Here is a 13,870-nt window from a genome sequence, read left to right on the forward strand (position 1 = left end):
TTGACCATTCGCTGATTGTTTCTAACTGGTTTGTATGTTGATGTTGTAGTCGGTCCATCTGGAGACATTTGCTTTGTGGTCTAAACCGGTTGGTCAGTGACATAATTGGATTTCTCTTCGTTTTGGATCACAATTATGTATGTATTTAATTACTTCAGGGATATTTAATTTTATAAAGCTAATCTCTTAAACATTAAAAATAATTTATGATAAAATAAGATACAAGAAAAAGATTCCCAAAATAACATAAATTAAATAGTAAAATAATTGATTACTTCAAATCCTAAATTTTCATCATAATTTTGTCTCTAAACTCTCATTACTAAACTCAAATAATTTTTGTTTAACTAAAGTTATTTTAGAAAATTTTATTTATGTGTTATTCATCAAATGAAAAGATTTTTATTATTATCATAGAATATTTCTTTAAAGGTAGCTAATTTAGTTGTGATTTGATACAAATTTGTTAGAATATCGTTAACCGTTAAATTTAAATTTGTTATGGACTTCTAATTTATAATTAACTAGATCATGACTCGCGCGCCCGCGTGAGTTTAAACTTTTATAGTTCAAACTTTCTTCATTGTATATATTATTACGATTTATAAATGTTTAATATGATTTTATAGTTTAAATGCATCAATTTTATTAGTTTTTTTTAATTGTTATTTGTTTTAGTTGTTTATTATGTATATAATGTGTTGGAAATAAAATAATATATCTAATCTCTTAATGTTGAGTTATTATTTATTTGTTTTGTTTAGAAATTATTTATTATAATTATTCATTATTTATGCCGAATTTATTTTTTTGCGCTTAATAATAAATAAATAAGTATTAGATGATATGTTATATTTTAACTTATATGAGATAAAATATGTTAATTGACTTTATTGTTTATAATAGAATTTATAATTTTCTTGGGTTTTACATGTACCATTGTCATAAACCCACCTAATCATTCAACTAATCTCAACGGGTAATTTTATATTTTCATTATAAACTAGGATCGAACCCGCGCACCAGCGCGGGTGTTATTTTTTTATTTGCAATGATATAACATCCGTAGTTGTTTATGTTTTGTATCAGTATGTTTCAATTTGCTAAAACGGTTTCATTCACGTTTCTACAAACCTGATTCATTTGAATTTTGTATTGTTGTTTCAAAAAAAAGTAAGATAGAAACATAACTTTTATGGATCATGGTGTAACTATTGGGTTGGAGATATTGAATATTTACTGACTAATTCATAAAAGGCCCATTTAGTAAGTTAACTAATTAGCGTAGGAAAAAAATAGTTAGGATCAAACTCTAACAACAAAAAAAACAGAGCGATCATCTTCCCCGATCATTCATTAAGCTAGGGTTCTTACCTTTCTTCGGGATCAGTGGTCGTTCTTACAGTACCGAACCCTTCAACATAACAGTTTAACGATTCCTCAAGATTTAAATCGCTAAAGATTCATCAACATGCAATCCATGGTGAAACAGGCTGCTCCAAAGGTTTTGATTTTTGTTGTTTTGAAGTTAAAGCCGTACGGATTATTGAATTTTATGGTTTATCTATGTGTCTAATAGTTTTATTGTATACAATTGAAGATGTCCAACAGATCATTAAGATTCGTCTCGTTTGGAAAGTTCTGGGATCTAAGAACATAGGTGCAAGCCGTTCTTTTGATTACGATAAAGAAGATTAAAACCATAATCAAGTATAAGGCAAAGTTTATGTTCTGTTCTGTCTTGAAACCAAAACAATTATGTTTCTAGTATGTTTTATTTTCTGACTTGTAACTATCAATTGATAGTGTGCACGGTTCTGTTTTGATTAATCATTTATGTGTGTTATCATCTTTAGTAATATCTATGTTTCCTACTGTTTGTCCATGTTTACTATCCTTTAAATAGAAGTTGGCTTAAGATAGATGTATATTGTTTCAAATTATAAATGTTATGTTTCTCGATCTTAAGATGTGCTGAGTTGTTTCCACTTTGCTTCAGAATATTATCATGGTGGAATATAACTTTAATTGTTTCTCTGTAATTGTGTGCTTATAGCTGATGTCCGTAACTTCGTAAATCACTTGTCGACTGTTTATGTTCATTCTTATAGCTGATATATGAAACTTAGTATATCACTTGTCCACGGCTTATGGTAAATGTTGAACATACTTCTTTGCTTATAACTACAACTATCTATAAATTCAGTATCTCGTATGCTTTTGTTTTCAAAATATCCCTTGATGAATGACTAACTTGTGTTGATTTTTTTTTCTGTTTAATTACATGACACCAAAACATGGGGGAGAAGCAAAAGTGATACAAAAAGGATATAACTGAAGAGGAGCATTACACATAATTCTAAAAGTAAAAAGGTTAGTAATTTATTAAACAAACTTTTATTAATATGCACAAATTGTTAGTCTTAAGAGTAGTATTAGTATGATTATCGGTTTGAATGAAACATTGCTGAATGAAACATAGCATTATTTCTGATTGTGGACTGACTCTTAAAAGAAGAAACAAAACTTGTCTCAAGTTTGAACAAATAGCATAGTAAAAAGTAGAAGTCCATCGCATTCCCTCTTCTCGACGAAACATGCAACTAATCACAAAATATATTTTACAACCTTATATCATCCTAAAATTTCAAAAAAAAAATTGATCCATAAGTAAACATACCTGTCGTTTCTTACATATACATATCATAGGTTGTTGAAAATCTCTTTGAAAACAACATTCATAGTCTTCTTCTGAGGTATACCATCTTTGTCCACAATCAAAATATTCAATCCTTTCTTTGATGTGACCCTAGAAATAGCCACATATAGCTGTCCATGAGAGAACACAGGTCTGGGTAGGAAGATGCCAACTTCAGAGAGAGATTGTCCCTGGCTTTTGTTGATTGTTATAGCAAATGCAACTGCCAAGGGCAATTGCCTTCGACGCATCTTAAAAGGCAGTTTTGTATCAGATGGTGTAATAAGCAATCTTGGGATATCTACTATTTTCCCAACCTTCTCTCCAGTGATGATCCTAGCTTGCACCATAAAATCCATGAGTTGAGTAATTTGTAATCTTGTTCCATTCATCAACCCTTCTGCAGGATTAATATTTCTCAGAACCATCACAGGACAACCAACCTTCAGTCGAATACAATGATTCGGCAAGTCCTTCGTCATTAACAGATTTTTTATCAGTAGGATCAATACTATCCGCACTTAGATAAATCTTTTCTTCACCTGAATAAGGTAGACAAACACGTTTAGTACAATATACAATTTTTTCTCTAATGGTATGGTGGACGGGATGGAATAAGTTACCATGCAATTTATCCAACATGTAATCATTGATGACATTGACATCCTCATTAGTTGGACATAGAATAGCTCTTTCCTGGAAAAACTTTGCTTCTTTGTTTTCTTGTAACGAACTATGATCTCCATACACTGCTCTGCTGATGGCTTCAATAGGATCATTAGAGTCAGTAATCAAAAATTCTGAAGGAATTTCGATCTCAGCTGCACCATCGTTAGGCTCTGCAAGTTTACCATCACCAACCTTTAATATCCACTCAGAAAATTCCTTAAGATCCTTTGATTCTTCAACTGACAACCCACCAGAAAACAGTCTCATATTTTTGGTTAGTTTGAGCACTTTACAATGGTCCCAAAGGTATGATGAATTCATTGACGCCAAAACGACCTCAGCTCTACCAGCACCGGGAATCACTGGCAGAACTTGCCTAAAATCACCTCCAAATACAATGAATTTTAGTGGTATCCCAAATCTTGAATGAGCCGTCCTACCGCCTTGTAACAACAATGAAGTGATCCCAGATGATGCAACGTTAAGAACAATATCTCCTCGAGATCTAATAGCTGCAGATAGTAATCTCCAAAGAAAGGTTTTTCCAGTGCCTCCAAATCCATAAACAAAGAACATTCCTCCTTTACCTTCATTCACAGCACTTATGATTTCATTATATATTCTCCTTTGTTCATCAGTCATCTTTGATACATCTCTCTCAAGTGTTTCTAGCAGTGTGCCTTGATCATAGCTTCGCTCATCTAGAATCATGATGTTTGAATCACAACTGCTTGTCTATGGTACCTTTGGCATTTTTTCAAATCTTGATAAAGTTGTCCCATTACGCCTTAGAAGCTTCTCAATCTCCAGTAACGTATACTTCTTTTTATCCGCATCACTTAACAGTAGCCCTAAATTAACAAACATAATAATTTTAAAATCAGAAACACAATTAAATGTACATATTTTTTTCAATGAAATTTTTAAGTATAACTATAGCATTAACCTGGTCTGTTGAAAAACTTCCTCCTGTTGTGTTCAATATCCTCAGAAAGATACTCCCAAGTCGATTTCCAAACCTTCTATGGCATAACTAAGCTATCATTCATTAGCATAGTAACAAACACTTGCCTCATTTCATTTGCTGAGCCGTCGTAACTTCTCCTTATAATATCATCGATGTACTCTTTATCATCATCTAACAATCCCCTTGCAAAACATGCTTCTTTGTAGCTAGGATAAATAACTCCTTCAAACGTTTTTAAGTCATCATAACTGGTAGGGCCTTTGACAATGTTCAACAACACACGCAAATAGTAGGAACTTTCTTGCTTAAGTGGAGCATAGTTGATTCTGCCAATGCTAAATCCTCTTTTCCTTCTCTTGAACATCTTCTGACGCTTGTCATATGTAAAAAAATTCGGAATCTGGGCATAAGTCAAAGTTCTAGCAAGAGCATCAACTTTATTCAACTCAAACCATGCTAAGAACATGGTATTCTCAATGAGTTTACGACTGATCACTGCTTGCATCTTGTCTTTCCCTTTGAAAAAAACATGTTGTTTCCCAGGCAAATGGAAAGTAAGCTTCTCAACTGCAGTAGATCGATAATGAATTGGAAACTTAAAAATTCTCCATGCACCTTCACACACAGAAACATATCTACAAAAATAAAGAAAACAACATTACTATATGTATAAAAAATATATTTTCTTTCGTACCTAGTAACATTTAAGTTAGAAAAGTACCTGCAATCAAAGAAATCTTTGAATTCATCCTTTTGGGGTTTAACACTTCCTGTCGCAGTTCCCTGAACGGGCTCATTGTTAGTTGGTGCTGAAGTCCCCTCCTTGTTAGATACCATGTTTGAAACCATGTGATCTGGTGGTTCCACAACAACAGTGACATGATCACTTCCTTTTGTAATGTACTTGAATAAGTACTTTATAGATCCGGCTTGGTTGCACCACTCAACATTAATATGAGCCAGGTAAAGAAGAGAGAGTTTCTTGTTATAAGGTATAACAGATCGATTATCGCATCTCACACTGTTCTTCTCCACATAACGATCTGAGAGTTCTCTTCGCCGGTAAACTGGAAATCCTTCTCTATTAATGGTAGTCTTATCAGCAAATGACTTTGGGTATGACTTCTAGCATTTCCCATTCTCCATACACGGACAGTTCATATTAGCAGCCCCACATGGTCCATGAATCATCATATCTTTAATGATATCATACAGCTCTGGCTCCTCATATTTATCAGGAATTTCAGCTGAAATGATTTTGTCAATGTCGTCTGTGGTGGGAAGCTTGAACTTAGGATCCATAAATAATAGAATGTGAGCATGAGGTAGACCACGTTTCTGGAACTCAATCGTATACATCGCTGAAACATGAAACAAATAAAAATTATCAGACTTACATAAATATAAAATATATAGTATAAAAATAACAGAAACTGCCTTAAATGTAACTCACATGAAACAGTCTTTCCAAGAAGATTTTTTTGGTTAAATCACTCATGAGTGAGTCAAGTTTCATCTTGAACATTCTGCAAATAATGTCAGATTCCGCCTTTAAATTTCTTTTCTTAAGATATCTTGTGATCTCTGGCCACTTTGAATTGCATGTGAAAGTGATAAAAAGATCTGGAAATCCAAAATGCTTTCATATGGCCATTGCATCCAAGTAGTTGTTCCTCATATATCTAGGACCACCAGTGAATGAAGCAGGTAAAACAAATGCTGATCCTTGATCGTGCATGTCTACCTTTCCAACACTCTCTGACTCTGAGAGAGAGTCATAACTATCAGAACGCAGAGTAAACTGATTTAACTTAAGATAGCGTAGGCAGTTAGACTCCATAGTTGTGTAAGCATCCACAAAAAATTGCTGAAACAATCGTCTTGAATGTAGGAGAGTATGAGACTCATTCTTACGCTCTTGCATACGAAATGCAAAAAATTGCCTCATACTGATAGTATCCTTCTTAAACTTCTTCGTAGCTGCAGACACACGTTTCTTGATCCCAAGTGTGAAACCATCTTCTCCGTAGGTAAACAAAAGAGGATATTGAAGTGCTAGATAAGAAGCATGTATTTCTGAAATCCTTAGCAACTTTCCAGAATTTTGCTGTAGAACAATATCCCTTTTATCCATGTCGAGATTAAAATCTCCAGGAATTAGGGCAGCAACTTCAGATGCCGTAGGTGTGTTATATGTCCTTCCATCCGTCACTTGGTCACTAACAATCCTCATATGATAAGCGTTTTCAGGCTGCATCTTAAATCTGTCTTTTGCTGATCTAAATTGCTTAACATAAGGATTGACTTCATCCAGCATTTTCATGAGAAGTTCAATGATTTCCTTCTTGAGGTTGTCTTTCTTTTTAGGTTGAAAAGTCTGACCAGGTTTGCTGCAAAAAATAAGATCGACATTTAGAGAAAAAAAAAATATAGCACGGCTGAAAATGTTTGTTAGATGTAGTTGAATAAAAATTACCTCAAAGCATTAGCTCTGTTTTCGATTTCATTTTCAGTGTCAACAATATACATCTGTCCAAACTTGGCCTTTTTACCATCTCCTGGAGTTAAGCTTCCCATTAAATGATAATTCTCTCCTTGAAGTTGAAACGTATTCGGTCCTATGCCTTTTTGAACAGATCGTTCGCATTTTCCACCAAGTGAAGTGAAAGAGAAAACCATGTTATATGGTCGACTGTTTCTCTGAAAATGCTTGCTTAAAGGATCATTTCCTTCCAATAAATTTTTCAGTACTTCTGGTGGTTCCTTTAGTAAGGGCAACTGCACTTGACCTTGTAGGCAACAAAGTGCAAAGGAAGGAGTACGTGTATTCTTACGCTTATTCACTCGTTCATTATACCACATTATAGTACCACAATATGAACATGTATATGTAGGATCCCCCTCATCATTGTATTCTGTATATTATAACCAAAAAATAATTAGAGTTAGGACTTAAAAGGCTTAACCAACATATTCACTTTTGGCTTAGTTTTGTTTGTGCGTGGCAATGCTGGTGACCGAAAAACTTGTTGCATAATAGCTGCCATTGATTTAATTCTTTGACTTTTAAGATCTGTAACCTGGTTAACAGAAACAACAATGTCATCTGATTCTGACTCAGAATCCGTACGTTCTTGGGAACTACAGTCCCAATTTACTTCAACATTATCTTCTATTGTTCCTACAAAAATAGTCAGACAAGTTAGCAAATCATGACAACAGCTGATCTTCTATAAAAGAAGACATAGGAAGAACTACATATGAACCTCCATAATCTGAATCGTAAGCTGCTGACATTTCATCATCTTCACTAACATCAGTTAACGGTCCATCAATAGTTGCTTCAAATGTCTGGTTAGATGAATCTTCATTTATATTAAGAAATGAAGATGATATATTGGTAATGTCTTGCAAAACAGTCCTTGGCTTTTTCCTTTGTGTCTTTGCATTTGTATAATTAGCTGTATGTCTGCTTGTAGACACCTGTTTGGCTATTAAAAAAATGAACAACACATTAGATTGAAGAAAGAGTTACTTTGATATATACACTAATTTCTGGAAATCGGAATAAAAAAATTCCAACTCACAAGCAAATTCTGTGACACAACTTCTCTGGGCTGGAGTGCCATCAGTTTCGTTTGTCATCAAATCAAGACCTTTATAACATTCAATGATAGTTAGCATACATAAGCTGATGCCTGTCCAGCGGTTCATTTGAACTTACCAAGCACGCATTTGCGTTTGTTTATTGGTGTACTTGGTTTCAAGCTTGTCTGTTGATCATGTGACCTTGTAATGTTGGAAATAGGACTATGTCTGAGATCTTGAAATAAGCTACGAAAAATAGATTGTATTGGTACTGATGGGTTAACGGTAGCTGGAAACATGCGGTTATCGTTGTGCTCATTTTGTTTGTTATCACTGCTAATGACACTTGGTTTTTTCGCAGGAGTGAAATGTGAATGGCCAGAGGGTTTATCAGGATCATTTCTTTTTCTTTTCATCACTGCTGACAGGCAAAATAGAAGGTATTGACAATCATAAGCAACAAATATAGGTTAATACTGAATGAATTGAGTCTCTGAAAAGGTTTTACGTGGTGCATGTAAATATGGCTAATCAGAAAAGTTGTATGGTTGTCAGAAAACGATATTTTGATTGTTTGCAGCAAAATTTCTATTGCTTGAATCTTCAGGTAATTTCTCAAGTCGAATTTTAATTAATGAAATATAAACAATAAAAACATTCCAGACATTTAGGTTAATATTAGATGATTTGTTATATTTTAGTTACGATTTTGATCTGATTAGATTTTATTTTAATAACTAAAATTTAAAGTAGCAAGAAACGTGTCTGAATATTTCTAAGTCAGAAACATATATTTTATCTAGTTATAAAACAATGAGGATCTCTATAAGATGTGTTCATCTGTATATCTCTATATAGGTTATTTAACTCTGTTTGATGTATGTGCTTTTTTTCTTTAACTGCTAGGTTGACCCTGCAAGTGCCGATAATGTGGAAGTTATGCTTTGGGGAGTAAAGATGCTCTGCCTCATATGATGCCGACTCCATTAGACACATACCCGTATTCATTCAAAGGTATGTTGATAATTTAGAAGATATGGTTGCATTTAAATGTTTTAGATGAAGAAATAATCGAATATTTAAAGTTTGTTTCATTTTTTCAAGTTGATTGCTAGTTAGATATTAAAATTTAGATGAAGAAATAATCAAACTTTTATTAACAGATATTAAAATTGAAAATACGAAACATCAATGAAAAACACCAGAAAACTAAAAACAGAATCAAATAAAACTTAAATGTAGAAAATATCCAAATTACTCCAGAACACTACATACATACCCACCAAACTTCATCACTTAGAACCGTCCCACACTAATCCTTTTTCGATTTCTCCACCTTGACAATCTTGGTGCACAGTTTTTTTTACGATGAGGACTTGTCAGGTAGATCACCATCTTTGCGTTTGGAGAACGGGGTTGAACAACCTTCAGAAGTTGTTTGACTGTTTGGATCCGACTTAGAAACCTAAAATAATAAAAATTATAAAATCAATATATAAGAGATTAACCTCGCTACCAGAGATCATGGAGGATTCTCTGCTGACAACAGAATGTGATTCTGCTTTGAGAAGTTTATCTCCAGACCAGATTTGAGAGGCCATAAATATATCAGAGCCGTTGGTCACATTATCATTTTTCCAAAGAAATTCCAAAACAGAAAGATTGGCCAACTAATTCTTTGATTGGTTCTGGCAAAACTTCTGGATCTTCAATCTGGGTTAAGTAAATAATAAGAACATAGTTAGCCAAAGAAACAAAGTTTAGCAGAAACAATATAGGTATGATATGTAAATCATATAATAATGTTAAGCATGGTTCGACAGTAGCTCATCATATGACCCATCCCATAGCTCAACAGCTTTGCAGCCGACTATGGCCTCTGCTTCAGTATCCAGCAACATTAACTTGCATGTACCTGAGTCATTCCACACAACAATATGCAGTTTGTATCTGTACAACATAAAAACTCACATATTAGATTTAGTTGATTTTCCCGTAAAATATTATTCACAAATACATTCACAGAAATGAAACTCAATCTATGGGTAAACTTACTTTGGAGACACATTTGTGACATTACAATTAATGTCGGCAGATGTTGTTGATATGTATGGGCAGCGAGTTTGGTACAAGTTTCCTTACGAAGACTTATTATCTTTGAAGGTGTTGTTTGATGGCGGTTTAAACTTCCAAAAAATGTGTGATGCTACACAATATGTAAAGACAGTGGAAATATATCTTGAGCACCAATACGTTAACAATGAGGCTGAAGAGAGTGAATCAGCTTTGCAAGATGCTCAATCAGAAGCGCATGATGGTGAAACTTCTCCGCATGATGGTGCTGATTCGGGAATAGAAAGGGATGAGGCCCGAGATAATAGTGAACCTGACCCGCGGGATGAGCGTGTAGAAGAAATAGTTTCTGAGTTTGTTGATGAGGAAAAGTACAATGAAGCTCATAGAGATACACCTCCATGCTCGGATGATGAAGAAGGTGACATCGAAAGTGGTTATGAAAGATGGCGAAGAGGAAGTGGAGAGTTGAAAATTATGCAGGTTTTTGAAAGCATAACCGAGTTCAAGGAAGCTGTGTTAGAATATGCATTGAAGGGAGGTTGGAATGTTAAATACACAAGATGGGGAGATCAAATTTCTGAGGCAAAGTGTGCTGTAGTGGGTGAGGTTCCTTGTACTTGGAGAATCTACTGTTCTTATGAGAAATCAGTGCAACAGTACATGGTGAAGTCATTCCAAGAAGAGCATACTTGCACCAAAGACGGGTATTGCAAGTTATTGACTGATCATGTGATTGCTAAGCTTCTGATAAATGAGATCAGACACGATAATGCATTGATGCCAAGGTTCATACAAGAAATCATTGAAGACAGATACAACTTGACGGTGACACATGATATCGCTAGAAAGGCCCGAAAGAGAGCTTTGGAGATGATAAGCGATGAGTTTGATGAACAATTTGCAAGGATAAAAGACTACAAAGAGAAAATCCTAGAGTATGTATTGTTTTTAAAATTTTTGGTCTAATTTCAGTGGAGTTATTCTCTGACTTATTGGTTCATTTTCTTTGACAGAACAAACCCTGGGTCTACGTGTGATGTTGTGACAATCATTAGAGACGATGGTGTTGAGATATTCGACAAGTTTTATGTCTGTTTTAAGGCTTTGAAGACAATATGGAGAGCTTATTGTCGACCCATTACTGGGATTGATGGGTGCTTTATGAAATCCACTTCAAAAGGACAACTCCTTGCAGCTGTGGGACGAGACACAAACAATCAAATATATCCTGTTGCGTGGGGTATTGTTCAAGTTGAGGACACTGACAATTGGAAGTGGTTCATTGAAAGGGTGAAGTATGATTTAAACCTCCAAAGTGGTCAAGGGTTCACACTCATCTCTGACAAACAGAAAGTAGGCTTCTTAATGTTTTTTTCTTTTCTGAATTGTTGAATACATATTCTTACTGTGGTCATTATTTTCAGGGTCTTATAAAGGCTGTCGATGAAGAGCTTCCTCACATAGAGCACCGTATGTGCGCTAGACACGTATACGGGAACGTTAAGAAACTACACCCCAACAAGCCTAAGTTTAAAAAACTGTATTGGGCAGTGGCAAATAGCTTCAACGAGGGTGATTATAATGCGGCACTTAAAGAGCTTAAAGCATTCGACTCTCAGATATATGATGACTTGATGGTGAGAGATCCTAAAACTTGTACTCGTGCATTCTTCAGTACCACATCTACTAGCGAAGATGGACTCAACAATTTCTCAGAGTCTTACAATAGCGGTCTGAAGAAAGCTCGTTCTCTGCCTTTAGTGGAAATGCTTGAGACCATGAGGAGACAAACAATGGTTAGAATTGAGGTGAGGAAGAAGAAGTTGCTGAAGTATAGAAAGAAATATAGTGAAAAGGTTGCAAATACCATCGCTGAAGAAGAGGAAAAACGCAAATGGTGTAAGAAAAGGACACCTGGTCCGAATGGTGTTTCAGAAGTACAGGAGAACAACATTTCCTACACTGTCAATATGGACAAGCGAACATGTAGCTGCAGGAGATGGGACCTCACCGGGATTCCGTGTCGTCATGCTTTGAAGGTGATTAAAGATAAAAAGCTTAATTCTGAGGATTTTGTGGCAGAGTGTTACTTGACCACTTTGTGGAAGAAGCAATATAGTGATTCAATCACTCCGGTTGAAGGAATGAAGTTCTGGAAAGATGCTCCTGGTTCTCACATTGAACCACCGCCAAGACCTAAAGAGAAAGGTCGAAAGAAGAATCCGCAGAAGAGGAAGAAGTCAATTCATGAGTCTCCTACAAAAGGGAAAAAAGTTTCAGGACACTTTAAGAAGATCCATTGTTATCGATGTGGGACAGAAGGGCATAACTCTCTCTATTGTGACCGACCCGGAGCCCCTAACAAGCCAAGAAAGATTTATCCAAGGAAGAAGAAACAACCTTCACAAGGAGAGACAATGTCAGTGGACCATGGTGAAGCTCCGGGACCAAGTCAACCAACACAAACATCCAACTAACTTCAGGTTTGCTCTCTTGGTTAAATTTCACTCATCACTGGACTAGTAACAATGCCTCTTTTGCCTCTTTTTCAGGTTCTCTTGTTTATTATTTTTGGCTTCTCTGTTAGTGTATTCTGAAGAACGAGGCAGCCTAGATACGACGATGGTTTTTGGTATTTTAGGTGTGCTTACGGTGTGTTCTCAACTCATCTTAGTCATGACTATGTTGGTTTTTGTTGTTTAGATGTTTCTCGGGTTGTGACTTATAATATCTCTCTTCTCTAAGACTTCTATATCTCTTTTGTAAAACTTATTATGTTATGAAAATCTTGAGTTTCAAAACATTTGTGATTCTAATGTTTTTGACCACTTCTTATGTCATAACAAAGCTAAAAACATAGCATAAACCAAATTCATGACAAAAGTGAAATTCATAACATAATCCAAATTTTAATACAAGCCGTTAAACCTTTAAAAAACCAACAATCCGACAAACATATCATCTCTGAAACTGGAAAAACATTCATTTCAATCTACCACATTACTACATAGCAAAATAGTAGTACACTAACATCATTCCAACCCCACAAACTACTATCTTCTTCAAGCTCTTCACATCTCTCTCATATCCTTGAACCAATTCTTTCATCTCTTTCATCTCTTTCCCCAATCCACCTAAAGCATCACCCAAATCTTCAATCTTTTTGTCATAACTTCTTATTACATCTTCACATCTCTGAGACTGAAGTTCCAAATGACCAATTTTTTCATCAAACAAACTCTTAATATCGTGAATTTCTTCAACCGCAGATTCATCCGTCCATTTAAATAAATGATTCTTATCCTACACAGTCAAATCGATTTATCTTAGAACAGACACAAATAGTTAAACAAAGTCAATTTTTTTACCTCTTCACTGCCATTAGGACAACCATGGAAAAGTCTTCCTGGGTTTTTCAAGGTTTTAGATGTAAAAATCACAGCAGCTTCTCCACACTTCCTACAAAAAGCCGGAAACCCTCTTTCCCTTTCAACCCTACGACGACTGAAACTCTGGCTCATCGCTGTTCAGTTATCACTCAATTAAATAGCCTAAATAAACACCCAAACCTTGATTGGAGACAAAATTGATTCTATTTACCTGTACCATACGAGGAATTAGGGTTAGATGAGCTAGACATTAGCGCTTCTTCTTCTCAATCTCGTATCTCTCTATCTCTCTCTCTCACGCTCTGTTTTTTTTTCCTTTTGTTTCCCGACAGAGACGAGGAGATGGTCTTTTTGTTTCAGAATAAACAAAACGGTGTCGTTTAATTAAAGCCCAATGCGACGTCGTTTTGGTTAATCTGTGTATAATAATCCACGTAATAAACCTATAAATCCACATAATCACCCGTTAAGTCCACGTAAGAC

The 13,870-nt window shown here is 35.1% G+C and overlaps 2 protein-coding genes and 1 pseudogene across 2 annotated transcripts; 1 reads left to right on the forward strand and 2 right to left on the reverse strand.

Moving 5' to 3' along the window:
- Window positions 1-2,703: 2,703 nt before the first annotated feature.
- LOC106338689 lies at window positions 2,704-7,196 on the reverse strand (annotated as a pseudogene).
- Window positions 7,197-10,007: 2,811 nt separating this feature from the next.
- LOC106338690 lies at window positions 10,008-12,475 on the forward strand. Its single transcript, XM_013777608.1, has 3 exons — window positions 10,008-10,933; window positions 11,012-11,351; window positions 11,423-12,475. Exons 1-3 carry the CDS (start codon window positions 10,008-10,010, stop codon window positions 12,473-12,475), a joined length of 2,319 nt encoding a protein of 772 aa, XP_013633062.1.
- Window positions 12,476-13,001: 526 nt separating this feature from the next.
- On the reverse strand, window positions 13,002-13,638 carry LOC106338692 (uncharacterized protein At4g04775-like). Its single transcript, XM_013777609.1, has 3 exons — window positions 13,599-13,638; window positions 13,367-13,521; window positions 13,002-13,301 (listed from the first exon to the last, which is right to left on the reverse strand). The coding sequence occupies exons 1-3, from the start codon at window positions 13,636-13,638 to the stop codon at window positions 13,002-13,004; spliced, it is 495 nt and encodes a 164-aa protein (XP_013633063.1).
- Between the last annotated feature and the right edge of the window lie 232 nt (window positions 13,639-13,870).

The sequence above is a fragment of the Brassica oleracea genome, chromosome C4, assembly GCF_000695525.1.
Source record: "Brassica oleracea var. oleracea cultivar TO1000 chromosome C4, BOL, whole genome shotgun sequence".
NCBI lineage: Eukaryota > Viridiplantae > Streptophyta > Magnoliopsida > Brassicales > Brassicaceae > Brassica > Brassica oleracea.